At 35.5% G+C, this 17,836-nt stretch overlaps 1 protein-coding gene across 2 annotated transcripts; it reads right to left on the bottom strand.

Moving 5' to 3' along the window:
• Window positions 1–1,966: 1,966 nt before the first annotated feature.
• On the bottom strand, window positions 1,967–9,872 carry LOC122035899 (isochorismate synthase 2, chloroplastic-like). Of its 2 annotated transcripts, XM_042595056.1 has the most exons (15): window positions 9,520–9,871; window positions 8,832–9,097; window positions 7,774–7,891; window positions 7,512–7,628; window positions 7,257–7,403; window positions 6,764–6,838; window positions 6,619–6,687; window positions 5,661–5,779; window positions 4,707–4,764; window positions 4,501–4,611; window positions 4,107–4,191; window positions 3,119–3,216; window positions 2,644–2,736; window positions 2,493–2,558; window positions 1,967–2,264 (listed from the first exon to the last, which is right to left on the bottom strand). In XM_042595056.1, the coding sequence occupies exons 1-14, from the start codon at window positions 9,787–9,789 to the stop codon at window positions 2,514–2,516; spliced, it is 1,671 nt and encodes a 556-aa protein (XP_042450990.1). In that variant the 5' UTR covers window positions 9,790–9,871; the 3' UTR covers window positions 1,967–2,264; window positions 2,493–2,513. The 2 variants fall into 2 exon arrangements, with proteins under 2 accessions (XP_042450990.1, XP_042450989.1); XM_042595055.1 differs by having other exon boundaries at window positions 2,493–2,736; window positions 9,520–9,872.
• Window positions 9,873–17,836: the final 7,964 nt, after the last annotated feature.

The following is a 17,836-nucleotide window of genomic DNA, read 5'->3' as shown; positions in this document are numbered from 1 at the left end:
CACATCATTCTGTTCAGGAGTATCTGTACAGACCTATATTTCATAAGATAAACCTAAGAGTAACAAGTGTAATCATCAATAAACGAAGCATAATACCTTGAACCCCCTTTTGTAGGAATAGGAGAGGGTCTCCACACATCAGAGTGGATAAGATCAAATGGAGCAGAAGAAAAAGAAAGACTTTTAGATAATAGTAAGGTAGAAAATTTGGTCAGTTTATAACCACTACAATCAGAAATATCAGAACTTTTTAAAGGTCCTAATACTCCTGTAGAATCTAAAAACTGCAAACAAGACACTGAAACATGACCTAAATGAGAGTGACACAAATAAAATAAATCAGAAGATGGACGACTCAAATGAAAAGATGATAAATCCACAATTGAAGCTACAACTTCTGGTACTTTGAGCTAATCTAAAACATAGAATCTTCCTTGCCTATGATCGGTCCCAATCATCCTCTGAGATCACGGGTCCTGAACGTAACAATTGGATGAAGAAAAAAGACTAGGTAGGTATCCAGACTCATATAATTGACTAACAGAAATAAGATTTAAAGTAAGACTCAGAATATAATAATAAACATTAGTAAGAGATAAAGAAGATGTAACAATTGAACCAACACCTACTAATGACATAGAAGTACCATCAGCAGTCACAATAGATATAGATGAACTGGGAGAAAAAGAAACAAAAGATGATAAATTGGATAACATATGATGGAAGACACTAGAGTCTAAAATCTACAAGGATGAAGATATACCTGAAATACCAGACGATGGCAAACCTATATGAGAGGAAGCTGACATGGCAAAGGGTTGTGGTTGTGAAGCAAGGAACTGTTGAAATTTCTCAAACATATACGAAATCGGTAGGACAGGGCGTCAGCGTCAAAATCGACAGAAAATAGATGTTGGCGTTGAAATCAATAGCAGTAGGATAGAAAATAGATGTTGGCACCGAAATCAACAGCAGCAGTAGAAGACGGTAGCAGCAACAGGAAGCAATAACAGGGGGCAGTAGAAAAAATTAGGTCAGAGAAGGAGAACCGCTCTGATAGCGTGTAGAAATTAAGAGAAGAAAAAAATTAACCATATTATTCGATCCAAAATTGATTCTTAGAAATACAGAGGATAAGGTCTTATATAGTTTTAAGAAACTCTAAACTCTAAATATAAAAAAAAAAAAAAAAACTAAATTGTCCTAAAAACTATAAACAAATAAATATATATAATCTAACAACTATCACAATACCTCTCTTATCCCTCATTACTTGTATCTCATATGTGTCTTCCTTTCCCTCAATACTTAACTAATGAATGTGCATATCATCTATTTTTTTATTTATGAGATTTGCAAGAGCTTTTGGATAACCATGAGGGAGCACTAGAAGATCAAATGGTTGAAGCTGACAGCGAGGAAGATGAGGATGGGATGGATGTTGATGTACCTTGGAAATCTACTAAAGGTACAGTTTAAAATATCATGTGTTTAGCAAATATCTACATATTTATGGATGTTCAAATGATCTATAAATCATGCTGTCATACTCTTCTAATTGTTTCTGAAGGTTTGTCAAGGAAGCAATCCGGCAAAGAACAATGAAATTCTTTGCAGACTAGTAGGTTTTGGTGTGAATTAGTGAATCTTTCAACCAAAACCACATGGAGAAAATTTTGCATTTTGATTTTTTTTTTTTTTCTCGATACATTCAAATGCACTCGTTTGATCAAATTGGGACATCTTTAAGATCATCTTTAAAATTATTGTAGATTGTATGTCAATTTGCATTTCAGGTTTCATCAAGTTTTTTGTTTCATACATGTATCAATTTTATCTGCAGTTCAATTTATTTGTATTTGATTTCATGGTATTAATTTGTTTTGAAGAGTTTCATATATGTAAAAATACAAAATACTTGAAAACTTCTCCCACTTCACCCACTCCAAACAAGAATATAGAACAATGCAAGAGGTCAAATTAATCATCACACTGCAGATAAAATGTTGATATAATTATGCATACTCATCTCGTATGTATTTCAATTTCCTAATACTATCATAAAAGAAATGAAACAGATGCTACTACGATTGCACCTGACAAACATTGGATTTGAACTGTCATTGAAGATACTCCTCATCTCTTTGCCCGAGCATGCCGAATGAATCCCCATTCCTAACTATTTCAGATGAATGGGGTCGCCCGCCGACCAATTAATATTAGCCAATATCAATTCGCATGCCTTTACCCATTTTCAGTGAACACTGCAATTGAGAAGGTAAACATTTCTCATGATATAGCAATCATGAAGTACCAAACACCTGCCATAGCTTTGAACTCAGGAACCAGATAGATAGACAGACAGAAACTTTTTACTTGCATAAAGATTGAACCATATCATTTGCATCTATCACGTAAAGGTCATGAAGAAATCAAGAGCATATATGTATAAGATGACATATAATCCCAAACAATGGATAATGAAGTTATACCGTGCTTGTCCTCTTTAATTCTTAAAAGCACGCAACTGTGTCTTCATACTGAAGCAACTTTGTGAACTGAAAGGGGTAGCGGAAAAGAGAAGGAATAACATATCCACACAAGAAAGTGACAGAAAATACTGGGAGGAGCGCATGTTTGAACCTGGGATTCCTTCAGATCCAACTCCTCCCACTCCGAGGAAGGATTTGTCCCCTCTACTATTCCAGCACCAGCATAAACTAACATTCCAACTCCCTGTAATTGGATAAGTTAAATGCATTTGACTGAGATTTAAACTAGTGTAGTGGGAAACACTGGAAGTTGTTTTTCTTCTTTGATGATACAAATAGAAGGCAGTGAGTGACCTTCCTAGTAAGTTGGAACAAATGAAAATAACACAATAAAAACAAAGATATGAGTTGGTCCTACCTCAATAAATCATGTACCTAGTAAAAGGCAGGTCTTTTAGAAAAGATAATTGCACAGTACTTATTAATAATACAAGTGCATGAAGATACTTTATTGAATTACATTAACTCAAAATGTGTCAGGATGTTTCCAACATTGTTTCGTTATAATGATTGTAGTAACATATTAAACAAGAAAGAAAACAATGAAACTGGAACGGCTAACTTACATTTACCACTAAAGCTGATCTGATCCCAACAGCAAATTCACTTTCCCTTCCTCCAAACCAACCAACAGGACCAGCATACATTCCTCGATCAAAAGTTTCTAGCAAAGGGTAAACAGTTTCTCATGTCAGAACAAGAGAGCTACCACATTAGTATATCACTTTTATATATCAAACAGATTCAAGGAAACATCCAAGGTTTGCTATGCTACAGTAGGATTTAGATACAGTCAAGAAAGCAGTTTCTCAGTAGGAACCAACAACTAATGACAAAATATCAAGTTAATCATACAAATGATTCAACAAGTTAAAAGCTGGAGTACTATTCAATTTCTAGTTTCTCCATCTTCTATATTTGATTTTTTTTTTATCAGTTAACTTATAGCTTCCCCAACTTGTATACATTTATTTTCTTAGCAGCTCCATCTTGTATACGTTCAGCTTATGGATCATAATACACCTAGTATAGTTACCACATCACCAGAAAATGGCACATATTTTTTAAAAAAAAACAGTCATTTACTATGAACTAAAAGTAGATTGTCCCAAAACAATAAATCCAACATTGGTTCAATTTATCAACAGCATTATAACTCGAGCAGCAACCAAAGAATGAATTTATATCCTAATTTCTCATAGATTTTACAGTTTATCCATCAATATAGCTGCGGGGTTCTAGTTGTTTTAATACACAGCGGTAGACAAGGATAGCAGCTGTTCAAGTTCCCCATCAATGGATAAATTTACCACAAATGAGAATTTTACAAAAGAGAACAAAAAAGTGAAAATCTGCTAGTTTTTCCTTCTTTGAGACGTTAATTCACTCATCCTATTGATGAGGACTCAGTCCATCGAGCATTGTTGAAAATTTAGAGCTAGAGTTTGGTTTGATGAAAAAAAAAAAAATCTTTCAAAACTTCAACTGGTTACTAGAGTCGCTTCCGACTTCTTTTCTAAAGAGGCATAATAGAGCAAAAGAAAAGATACATGCCATTTTCATTTATAAATCGCTGAGCATCTTCCATAGGCAGTCCACAAACAGCTGGGCTTGGGTGAAGGGATGACAGAATATCGAACTGCAAAGAATCCAAAATACTATTTCTCAATATGCTAGAGAAAATAAGATAAAAACTTCATTATTAGTGTAGTCCAGATAAATATCTAAAGGTCGTGGACATGTTACACATCAATGGGCAAGAATCACAAGACAAAACTTCACTGAGGCAATGCAATTAGAAAGTTAATAACATGAATAAAAAGACACTAGAGTAAATTAAAATCTATTGGCTAGAATATGAATGAAACAAGTAATTGTCAGTGTCTATTTAGTTTCAAGTATTGATACTTATCAAGGAGATAACCCGGCAGAATTATTGGAAATTTACCTCACAAAATTTATCCCTTAGCCTCCCCGATAATTGAGCTGATAAATGTTGGACTCTAGGAAGCTTTCGAAGTGCTTTACATGGCTGAATTATTACATCATCACAAATAACCTATGTAACAAAATTACAGGTAAGGAAAAAAAAACTAACGGTTTTATATGGAGAATAAAAATTAAAATACTAGAAGAATTTCACACTTAACGTGCCTCTAATTTTCCTCTAATGCTCTCTCGTACTATAACAAACTCAATATTATCTTTAGGGCTGCAAGTCAGGAAAATATCATCAATTTATCAGTACATATATTTATTAGTACATATTTATGTTTTGCGAGGCAGTAATCACCAAATATCACTCAATCAAATATCCTTGAGAAGTGGCTGACCCAGACAGGAAATTAGGAATTGAAAATTCATAGATAAAATAAGCACATCATAAAACAAGTTAGCCTAACAAGACAAAAAATGAATTGAAACTTTTCATCATAACACGACTTGCACTTGTATGCAATATAAGCAGATGGTACTTTTGATGGCTTATAGATTGTTTAAATAAGCTTAATGAAACAATAATATCAATCCAAGTCATGCTCTGACCACCCATAATATGTAAATGTCAATGCACAATGGGTATAATAATTCAGGGCTACTTTTCGCTAAAGAATTGAAACCATTTAGGACCAAAAAAAAAAACCTCAGCAATTTCTCTGCCTCCAACTCCTATTTCGGCTGCTTCGTTTGTTAACTTTTAAATTGTTCAGTTGAGATGGCATGATAGATCTTCATAGTCACCAAATGGTCACCAATTGAAAACAAACTAGTTAACCTAAAAGTTCAATTTCTTAAGAAACTACATGAGTATCATAAAAAAAGAGAGTAAAAAGAGTAAAAGGCAATAACATCCTTCTTGTTAGAGAAAAATACAACTTTGCAAGAAAGACAACAAATGTCAAGAGTGATACCTGATCAAGACAGAAATTTACTCTATGATTGCCTAATTAAGCATGAGCGGAAAGTGTGAAGTAACATAAACAATTATGGCAAGAAGCACAAAACTTCTCAGGATACAAATTTGCAGATTTTCTACAACTATATGTGAAAAAATATCTTGTGTTGATGGAAAATATAAAATATTTCTTAGATAAATAGAAAACGAGCAACCTGCAAAGTAACTCTTGACCGATCTGCAGATCCTCTTTCTTAGTTATACCCCTTGCGCGTGTTCCAGCTAAAGCCTCACTTGTAACATGTAAGCATTTCCGATGGAACAACTGCTCTGGCTATTCAGAATAATTTGTAAGGAAGATCTTTAGTCTCATGCAATTTAATTAACAACAAAGATAGAATTGAGAGCCTAAGAATCTACATTGGTTAGTTATATTATCATAGAGATCACAGCAATGATGCATGATGATGGGAGTTATGAACAAAGGGGATCTCAAAATGTCCACAATATTTACAAACATGAAGTCATCTTTGAAGCAAGAAATCTTTTGCTTTCTTGTTATCTTCCTTTGTTTTCTTTAAATGGTATCTTTAATTGGGAATTGTATGCCAAAGACAAACTATAAACAGCACTTGACCTTTTTGTACATTACTACTACGGCCAAAAAAAATATAAAAAAATAGCAGATTACAGGATTTTTCGGATACTAATGTGCATGTTTGTTGAACTTCCATGTGAAAATTACTGATGAGACACTTTCCATGTGAAAGTCTGTAGGGGAAAATAGGAACATAATGATCATAGGTCACTTTGCATTAAACAAGTTTAGGAAGTGAAGTGAGATAGCTAGTCATTTCCTCCATGAAGGGCATTGCAACTCAAGTCCTGATCATATCATATATACTAGAACAATCTTAAACCAATCAAGCACTAGTACAGGCAGAGGCAGAATAATTTTAAATGGGTGCAAAGATTTATTAAAATGTAAAAATATATATTTAAAGAATGGGGAAGCATTATTAATTTAGCAAAGTACAATTATAAATCATTGAAATATTTATACAACAATTGAAATTCGTTTCACATAAATATCAACGACAGTTGTCATATGTAGCTTCCACACAGGTTACAGATTCAATTGTAGCGTTAGCCATAGAACAAGGTAAAACTTACTGTATTTCCAATGAATGCTGGCGAATCTGGTGGCTGTAAATAGAACTGGAAACAGTTTTGGCTTTCAACCTGTTGAGGATGCAAGTGAAAGAAGTTAAGCTAGCCAGTAATGGATGAGTGTGCACAAAAATGAAAGATGTCATACCTTTAAACTAGCTAACAGAACTAAAGGATCTGTTGTAGTATCAGTTATATATTTACTGCATCGTGCAAGTACAACCTAGACAAATGAATAGTGTCAGTAAAGGACAAAAAATTATATTCTAAAGAATGGCAGGGGAAACAACCTATGTCGCAAGAGAAGGTATAAGTTGAGATACCCATGGGCAATAAAGGGGTTTCTAAGCTTAGATGGGTGAGTTACAAATAGCATGGGCTTAAGCATTTTGGGCCACTGGTTGGGTACAAATTAATGAGTCAGTTCTCTCATCTATGCAAATTGTGACATAAGTTTTATTCAATAAGAATAACTAGTATGCTAACATTGCCCAAAATTTACAAATGCATAGATCTGGTTAAATTGAGAAACAGCATTCAATGTGGATAAATGTCACTCATAAACCAAGAATAATGTCTTATCATGGTTTGAGCTAATGATAATTTGCCATGGTTTTAATTTCTCAAATAAGGTAATCTACCTTCACCAGTTCTTCTTCTGTTCCATTTATTATCTCAAGAGCTCTTTTAACAGATATATCCCAAGATCCTTTGGATGGAAAATGCTGAAAGTTGAGAACAACTGATTTTGTGTCTAACTTCCTCAGTCGACCTAAACAAGGGGAGATCTGCAACGATCAAGGATGTTAAAGTTTGGCTATGTAATTCTCATTATCTATTGGTAGAGATAATTTAAAGTTGTCAAGAAAGAAAATATTCATCACTCAATAGTATACCTGTCCAAGTGTATCTTTAAGCTCATTTATGGCACTTTGCCATGTCCATAGAAGGTTGTTATCCCATGCAATAGTCAAAGCAAGCATTGAACTTTCTTGAAGCTCGTTGAATTCGACCTATTATTGATTTTTTAAAAATAACAACTGACTAAGAAATTAAAGTTGGTTACTTCACTCAAGTTCCAAAACACAATTGATAGAGAGAGAAAATATGAATTAGTTGCAGCTAAATATAATGGAATGATAAAAGAAGCTAGTGTACCTGAGGGACAATGAAGAAAAAGGAACCAAAACCCTTCCATTCAGGGGCAATTATAGTTCTTCCCTCAAAACGCATGGCACCATAGGCACGAATAAAAGGACAATCCTCAGAAAGGAATCTAAGCATACCAAGAAATATGTGTTTTGATTGATATCAAAATTTTAGTATGACAATTTGACAAGAAACAAAAACAAATCCAAGATAAATTAAGACAACCAGGCATTCAATACTACTATGGTTACCATTTCCCTACAAAGGTATTAAAGGCTCTATCTAGAAATAAAATCATGCTAAGTCACTTCTAACTCATGGAATACAAACATGAAAATCATGTGACAAAACATTTTTACCTGTTCGATGTGTTGGTTCATTTATGTGAAACAACAAGTGTGTATCAAATATTGATCCAACATCGTTTCCGACAACAATACAAATTGTTGTGACAGATAAAACAACTCAGTTCATGACTCTCACAAGGAAAGCTATTTAAGTGCAAAACAACTTAATCCTTCACTGCCCATCACTGATGATGATCATTGTGCTTGTATTGCCTTGGTCAGTGAATTTGTGGTTTATCTGTTTCATAAAAATGTCACTAGTTATTATTGCCATGATTAAACCATCTATTTAGAATGACAGTAAGAAAGGTACAGCCATATACTGATATACACTATAGGGGACAAAACTAACTAAAAAATTAGACCGAAAAGACCGAACCTCTCCGTAGATCCTAACAAGGTAGTCAGAACTTTCAACTGATTTATTTATGTAAATGTAAACAATGATTTCTTCACTTTGTTGGTCGATCAATCTTAAGTTGTGTGATGAAAATTTGGCATCATCAATAGATAGCAATAGGTCAGAGGAGACAAGTATGCTTAACTCGCTATATAGAGACTCAAAGATTTCGCCTTTGAGCAAGTCAATTGATTTGTAGGTTGGGCTAATTAAGTCAAGAGACAGAGAAGTGAATGATGAAAGGACCAAGTTTCAACATCAATTTAATGAAATCCATTGCTTATATTGGAAAATAAAAACAAGAATTGAATGATTACTACCTTCTAATGGATTGCCAGTCATGTAAGGCAAAGGAATCAAAGCCTCGGAAGAAGACTGCAGAGCCAACACCAGCTATGCTAACTAATGCTTGATTCACATCATCATCATCTTTCAGCAGCCTCACTACTCCTTTGCTAGTGACCAAAGGGAGGATTGTCGAAGTCTGATTGAGCGTCCTGGAGGAGAAGAAACAACAAGGGCTTGAGGAGGCTTGATGTTGTGCTTGTAGCCACTCCAGGGCATCCCTCCGCTGACGAATTGGCACCTACACATAGGTTGGGTGTATGGCCTAAGTCGACAATAATTAATAGATATATATATCGACGCATGCACTTAATGTATATATTTTCTTTACCATAACACACTCTAATTTAAAAAATCTCAAAGTGCACAATTGAACGCATCTTCTCTCTATTCACACCCAAGATATTCCTATTGAATTGTTTTTACCAAAAATAATCTGATGGACCAAATCATATCTAACTCACAAATTCAGGCAATTTAAATTCATACACATTCCCCATCTTAGTTTGTGAAATGGAATATATTATTAGCCAAAATTAGTTAAAACATGAAATTAAACACTCTCCGCATCGAATCGGGGAGGAGATGATGTGGATAGAAAAGCAACCAATCAAAAAGATGCAAAGCACAGATGATAAGGTGGTGTTTGCTTTCTTTTCGTACCTGGAGACGGATAATGCCAGAGGTGGACTCTGGTGGCTGGGCCTCCAACGCTGCTACCGCTAATTTAAGCTGTGGCACCGCATGCTCCGACTCCGACACTGATGCCAAAGTCCGCGTCTCGCAGACACCCACCGCCGACTTGTCGGTGGCAGTACTACCTCCATAGCAGCCATTCATACTCATTGATGGCCAACAATGCCGTGTAGAAGAGCAGGTGTTTCGAATGGACGGTAGAGGGATTTGTCCGGTCGAGCGAATTGCAGCTGCCATAGAATTGAGAAATTAGCAGGTAAGGAAGTGGCATATGATTTGATAAGTGTGGTGGAATTGAGATGCACAAGAATTTAGTGAGAAATTAGCTTAGCTAGTAGGCATATGCGATATGAACAGATAAGTGAGGAGGAATTAAGAGATGAAGTGGCAGTCAGTGATTCGCGGGTTTTACCACGTCGGAAAATCGGGGATCGCAGAGGGAAACCAAGGGCGAGAGAGACCCCACCGCATGCCGTGAGATTTTACTCATTCGCCGAATGCTACAATGGATTCCCGTGATTTATTTATCTCTTTTCCGAATATATGGATCGTTTTAAAGGGCCGTTTCATCTTCTACTTAAAAAAATCCCGTGATTTACAATCTTGATATGGGACCGATGACACTAAATTATTTGGAATGAACGATCAACTTTTGTTCTAATGAAACTCGACTCTTCCCTCCCATTGCATATATAGAGAATACAGGATAAGTTTATATATAAAATATAACCCTAAGATAGATAATTATAAATTATGCGAGATAAAAAAAACATAATATATAAAATAAACTCTAATACTTAAGTCCGGAAGTCTAGAGTTCGAATCCTGAGGAAGGTAAAAATCTATTGTCAGGGGTGGAAAGTCTTAATGAGTAACGATACAGCCAAAGGGTTGTCGGTCGACGACATGAGAAGTCGTCAAATGGGCTGACGACATAAGCGGCCGCCAATTGGGCCGCCACAAGGGCCGCCCAAGAGGCCAAAGGGCTAGGTCGTTACAGTATGCTTCATATTGTCATCGGTACAGGGGAGATGCTATCGGATTTTTGTCTGGCAGGGACTCCTCAGGGGGCGTAATATAAATGGAGTTTAAACTTTCCTAAGCCCTTAATCTCTTCTTGGCCGAAACCTATAAGCATGATTTTTAGGTTTTCAAGCAACATAAATCATGAATAACATCTTAATAACATTACCTAGCTTGTTAGGCATCATAAGAAAATACATAAGCAAACCTAATTAGAGTTTAAACTTTCCTAAGCCCTTAATCTTTTCTTGGCCGAAACCTATAAGCATGATTTCTATGTTTTTAAGCACATCAACCATGGAAAACACTCGTAAACTACTTGTACCGTATGTGAGGGAGATACTTACATCCTCTTGCTTGGTTTACTAAGAGAATACCCTTGGTGGAGAAGAAGAAGAAGACCCTTTTCGCTTCTAGAATTCCCTTTCCCTTATTTTTCTTGTAATGAGAAGTATGTTTCAAGAACTTCCCTTTGTGAAGTTTCCTTAGGAAGGAAACCCTTAGCTTGAATTCGGCAATGGGGAAGAGGGACTTAAAGTTTCGGTGGAGGAAGAAGAAGAAGAAGAAGAAAGGAGAAACCAAATTCCCTTGCCCTTTTCTTCCTTCTTTTTCTACATGAAAAGGAAGAAGAAAGAATGAACTTTTCTTTCTCTTACCTTTTTATTTCCATTTATTTCTAAAAAGGAAGAAGTAAAAAAAAAGAATCATTCTAAGTGGAGGGAGAAAGAAAAGATAAACTTTTCTTCGAAGTGGAAGGTGTCCCTTCACCCTCCCTACCCTTAACTACTACTTCCCTTTCCTTCCTAACAATACTTCCTCTTGGACTATTGGTTATCCCATTCTACTTAAAGTTTGTCACCTACTAAAGGTTCAAGGTTCAAACCTTGGCCATGCTTCTTTTTTGTTCTATTTTCCTTCTTTTTTTTTTTTTTTTTTGTAGAGGGAACCCACATAAAACTCATTCTTATCATGCAAAAACTACATAAAATTTACTAGAGACTTTATGGGTGTTACAAACTCAACAAAAAGGGATGGCCAGTTCGTCCCACATAAGGGATCGACAGTAGATCTACATATGCGAGAAAACAGTAATTGAAATCCAATGAAGAGAAGGTGATGCACCTTCTTGATGGAACCACCACTACTCTGCTTGTCGTCTGTGCAGATCGCGTGAGAGGAGAAAAAACTCAATGGCAACAAGTCTCCCGTGGTTGACAACGTCAATGGCTAGCAGTGTCGGCATCTTGCGGGTTGAAGGGGGCAGCTGACGGCGGTCGGTGCGATGACGATGAGAAGAGGAGAAAAGATGGGTTGACGATGAAGAATCGGGAGAAAGGAAAATTGGGGAGAGTGAACTTAGGTGTTGGTTTTATACCTTAGGTTAATAAAACTCCCAACTTAAATGAGTATTCCAAACATGCTTTCTCTAAGCCTAATAGTTCTATCCCCTTTAAGTGAACCCTGATGGAAGATTGCCCCAATGCGCTGATCCTTCACCTAAAAAGCGGAGGAAGAAAAAATAACAATGACATTATTAGATTTGTAGAGTTGAGAAACAGGTAAAAGATTTTTATTGATCAAGGGAATACAGAGGGTGTGAGGAAACTTCAAGGAATATGAAGTAGAGAGTGGTAAGAGACAACCTGTATGAGTGCTGGGAGGTCAACACCATCACCAACAATAACACTATCAAAGCCAATGTATGGAGTATGCATGGAGAGATTGACGATATCAAAAGTGGCATGATTAGTGGTGCCAGTGTCAAGAATCCAGTCAAACTGAGAGAGTTGCTCTAGTGAGTAAGCAACAATATGGAAAACAGACGGTCCAAAGATAGGGTGAGGATGTGAAGAATGGGCCGCAAAGTCAATATTTGGCATACTGAAAATTCAGGCAGCACCTAGCAAAGTAACCCTGATGACTACAAAGCTAACAACACTTAAGATACGGGTAGGGTGCATGTTGGGCCGAAGACGATTAGTGCAGTTGTTGTTGGTCCTAGTGTAGCCGGCAAGAGGAGGTGAATTATCTAAAAAAAAATTGACATTTCTCAATCTCTGGGATTTATCAAAAACATACTTAATTAAAGTAAACTGAAATGCATAAAAAGAAAATGCAAGACAACCAGATTTACTTGGTTTGTAATAAGAGGATTGTTAATCCGAGACAATAAAATCTCACTAAGATCTCCTTCTACGAGTGAATCCTCAGAGGCGGAGAAGCCTTGTACAAGCGTTGAAAGCGTAAATTAAAGGCACAGAATTGGAAATGAGATTACAGAAAGTATGTTCTTCAAACTTCTAACACCAGAGCTCTATTTATAACCTACTGGTCGAATTTGCCCGTTGACTGACATGGCAGCTCCGAGTGTTTGGACTGGGTATGGGCACCCCTAGCAATGTACCTTATCTGCTCGCAACGGCTCTGGAACGATTTGCTGATAACATTTTTTTTAGTACCTGTGCACCTAGACATTGTCTAGGTGCATAGAGTGTTGCTTACATGGACTCCAACCGTCATCCGTAGTAACGTCTTAAAGAGACTCCTGTTCAGTACCAGGCTAACAAACATTGAAATTGTACTTAAAAAATATTAAAATTGTATTGACATGGCATGAGAAATATGATAGGGTACATGGGGGTTATGGGCTTGGAACTATAAATGAAAAGGGAAAACTATATTAGATTTTGCGATAACATATGACCTTATATTAGCTAATATATTTTTTAAGAAAAGATAAGAACATTTGGTCATATTCAAAAGTGAAAATAATAAATTACCAATTGACTATCTTATGGTTAGAAAGAGTTATAGAAAGATTTATAAAGATTGCAAGGTCATCCCTGGAAAAAACTTAACTACTCAATATATGTTAGTAGTGTTAGATATACGCCTCAAACATAATATCAATAGAAAGTAAATATATACGACTCCTACAATTAAATGATGGAAGTCAAAGAATGAGAAGCAAAATATATTTAAAGAGAAGTGTAAACATTAGGTGAAATATACGATAATTCTAATATGACATGGGATAAGATGATATCAAAGTTAAAAATAGTAGCTAAGAGTATACTCAGTGAGTCAAATAGATATGCACCACTACATAAGGAATCTTAGTGGTGGAATGAAAAAGTACAAGAGAAAGTAAAGGAAAAAATGAATAGCATATAAGGAATTATATATTTGTAAGAATGATGAAAACTTAAGAAAGTATATAATAGCCAAGAAAGAGATTAAAAAAGTAGTGAATGAAGCAAAGAATGAAACTTTTGAATTGTTATATAAAAAAATGGATACAAAAGAAGAGGAAAGAGATATTTATAGAATAACTAAAATGAGATAAAAGAAGACAAGAGATCTTATTCAAATAAAATGTATTAAAGATGAATTCAATGGATACTAGTAAACGATGGAGAAATAAAAGAGCGGCCGAAGAGATATTTTTATTAACTTTTTTAATAAAAATGTAGGTAACTAACTTAGGTGAGTTATGTTGATGCGGTTAGCACTAACGATCTAACTCAAGTTTTGATGAATGACAAAATAGGTTAAGTTAGTTTTATTTGTGTTCTAAACACTTTGATCAAGTGTGCAGAAGTCCAGACAGGTCGACGGGCTGACCGGATATCTGGCACGAAGCCCAGCTACGTCGACGGGCCGACCGGATAGTTGGCACGAAGTCCAGCTAGGTCGACGGGCAGACCAGATAGCTAGCACGAAGTCTAGACGGGTCGAAGGGCTGACCGGATGTTTGGCACGAAGTCCAACTAGGTCGACGGGCTGACCGGATAGCTGGCGGGTAAGTTGAGGTAAGTCACTGGAGGGGAGTGACTCTGAGGACACGTTTCCGGGAAAGGAACTTAGGCGCTGATCCAACTTAGAACCATTTCAGAACTCTAAGTTGAAATCTCGACTAGATTTCAGTCTCGGTGAGACAGAATCTAATTACCACATTATTCTTTTTTATGACTATACTATGCTAATACTTTGTTTTGCAGGATAGTTTGCATTTTGTCTCGGACTAACATTTTTATGCAGGTAGCTGGTAAAGTGGAGGTCCGGGCGCCCGGAATGCAAAACTTATCCCCAACGAGTTTCGCCACGTGGAGCACCCTGGTTGGCTCGGCTACGTCACATTCGGGGTGTCACGAACCTCCTATATAAGGAGGGTGAAGGCTGGAGCAAACAACAACAAGATCTTCTATCACGTGCTCTGCTGTGCTCTTGCGACGCTGCGAGGCTACTCTGACAAAGTGTTTTCTTTCTTCTTTATTATTATTGTCGGAATTTCTTTTAGCATTTCCTGTAATTCAATCGTGTAATACATTTTCGAATTGCTAGTGGATTACCCAATGAAAGCACTTGACGAGTGCGGCCCTTGGAGTAGGAGTCGACAAAGGCTCTGAACCAAGTAAAACGAATCTTGTTAGCATTGTTGTCTTTTGATTTTTCCACTGAGTACTCTCGTTATTTTTTTAAATCGATATTCACCCCTCCCTTCTATTGAATTCATGATCCAACAATTTAAGTAGGTCAAATGAGTATAAAAATTTAAATTTTTATCGTACAATTTAAATTTAAAAAGCAAGACAAGTTTTAAATGTGATGTACGATGGAAAAAAAATGTTAGACCAGATGATATTCCAATAAATGTATGGAAGTACTCAGGGAAATAAAATATTGAATGACTTACAAACTTATTTAACATGATATTAAAAATAAAAAAAATATATCTGGTCAATAGAGTATAAGTACTTTAGTTCCCTTATATAAGAATAAGGGAGACGTATAAAATTGTACAAACTATAGAAGTATTAAACTAATGAATTATACCATAAAAATTTTGAAAAGAGTAATAGGAAAAAGATTAAGGAAGGAGACCACAAATCAATTTGAGTTCATGCTTGGAAGATCGACAATAGAAACTATACATCTTCTTAGACAACTAATTAAAAAATATCAAGAGCAAAAACAAGGTCTACACATGATATTTATTAACTCAGAAAAAGCTTATGATAGAATCACAAGAAAAAATTTATAAAGAATTCTATAAAAGAGAGGTGTTAGCGTAACATAAATTGAACTAATTAAGATATGTATGAGGATGTAATGACCAGACTAAAAACTTCAGGTGAAGTAACTGAATCATTTCCAATAAATATAAGGTTATATCAAAGATCAACTTTAAGTTTCTATCTTTTTACACTAATTATGGACAAACTCACTTCGTACATTTAAGACACGGTACTGTGGTGCATGTTATTTGTACATGATATTATTTTGGTAGATAAAGCATGTGAAAAAACTAAATGACAAATTAGAATCTTGGTGGAAAACACTAGAAGGAAAAAGTTGTAGAATTAGTAGAATAAAGATAAAATATATGAAATTTAAGTTTAGTAATATTAGACGTAATGTGACAATTGTTAAGATAAGAGATGACGAGTTGCTCGGAACTAAGAGTTTTAATATTTAGGATCATTTTCCAAAAATGATGGAGGGATTGAGAGAGATGTCTTATATAGAATACAAGCAAGATGGTTGAAATGGAGGAGAACGTTGGGTATTTTATATGATTGTAAAGTACCTCTAAAATTTAAAGGAAAGTTCTACACAATCACAGTTAAACTTGCTATATTATATGGAACTGAATGTTGGGCTATGACTCAAGTATATGAGCAGAAGATGAGAATGTTAAGGTGGATGTATGGATATACGACGATGGATAGAATAATAAATGAGAGTATTAGAAAGAAAGTCTGAGTTACATTTATTGAGAAAAAACTTCGAGAGACGCGTTTAACATGGTATAAGCATGTACTTAGATGACCAATAAATGTTCAGTTAGACGATATAAAACTCTAACAAACACGCACACCAAACAAGAAAGAAGAAGACAAAAAAGAATTGACTACCAATAATAAAATAAAATAAAATATATTTAAGTATAGATGATGATATAATAAGGGATAGAGCCCAATAGCGTAAAATGATCCATATAACCAATCTTATCTATAGGATAAAACTTGATTATTGTTATATTAAGTTGGTAATACATGATGGTGAAAATGCAACATTCCAAATCTATACACACACACACATACACACACACACACGAATCTATTCAACGGTTATACTGGCTATAGCCCAGCCCTGCCAGCCCAAAAAAAATAGGCATAATATGACATCTGATTTTGATTTGCTCAGTCGCTCCCATCTCCAACGCGCGTGCGGCATGCCCCGTCCGACAACCAATGACACCGTGAAGGTGCACCGCGACATTGACACCGTCTAACATCAGAACGACTCCACTGCATCGGTACCGCCGCACCGACCCTCGCACATAGCATATGCGCATCCAAACTCTTGACATAGGATAGGTAACCCTAAATGACAAAATCCCTAATATTTTCTTCTTCTCCTTTCTACTGTATGTTCGCAATCGCCTCCCGACTTTGTTGTCGTGGCCACCATTGAGCAGCGAGAGCATGTCATTGCTTGTTGTCGGCTTCGCTGCCAAAGCATTGCACATTCTAATGGCATTGGTCGCGTTGCCGACTTGCCGTGTTGGTTTTGGCATTTTGCCAAAGCCGGTTTCAGTCTTCACAAATCACAGTATTGGTTGCCGTGTTGATTTATAATTTGTTTTTTTTTATGGATTGTCATTACTCATTATTTAAAAAAAAACATCTCGGACTACAAGGGCATCAAAGCTTGAAAATCTTTTATCAGTATACACTTCTATAGTTCTATTATGATTTGTGATATGATATTGACATTTAAACATCTTTTTGAACTTAGAATTAATTTTATCAATATTTTTCAATTGGCTTTAGCTTTCAAAATTTTATTTTAGAATAAGATAATAATTTACACTTTATCTCAAGTTATAACTATTTCCCTACCTAATTCATTGTACTTTAAGTCATTAGTAACCTATTACTTGTTTATTTAGGGATTTAATTTTAACTATTTTAAGATGGAACATCAATCTGCTATAAAGAAAGGAAAGACATTAATATCATCTTTCTTTAAAAAGAGAGATCGCGAAACTAGTGAAAGCACTTCAATTTTTACTACAATGGGAAATCAATCTAGTGAAGGTCTTCTCATTCCTAGTGTCCAAATTCCTTTAATTTCTTCTCCTAGCAAAGACCATCGATCATCATCTGCTTGTATTGAACGAGATCCCAAAAAAAAGAAAATAAATATGTGAATATCATGTTAATATACGAGATGAGATAAGACGTTCATATCT

The sequence above is a fragment of the Zingiber officinale genome, unplaced genomic scaffold (genome assembly GCF_018446385.1).
Source record: "Zingiber officinale cultivar Zhangliang unplaced genomic scaffold, Zo_v1.1 ctg125, whole genome shotgun sequence".
NCBI classification, from domain to species: Eukaryota; Viridiplantae; Streptophyta; class Magnoliopsida; order Zingiberales; family Zingiberaceae; genus Zingiber; species Zingiber officinale.
Note: the sequence above shows the minus strand (reverse complement) of the source record. Positions and strands in the feature narration are given on the sequence as shown.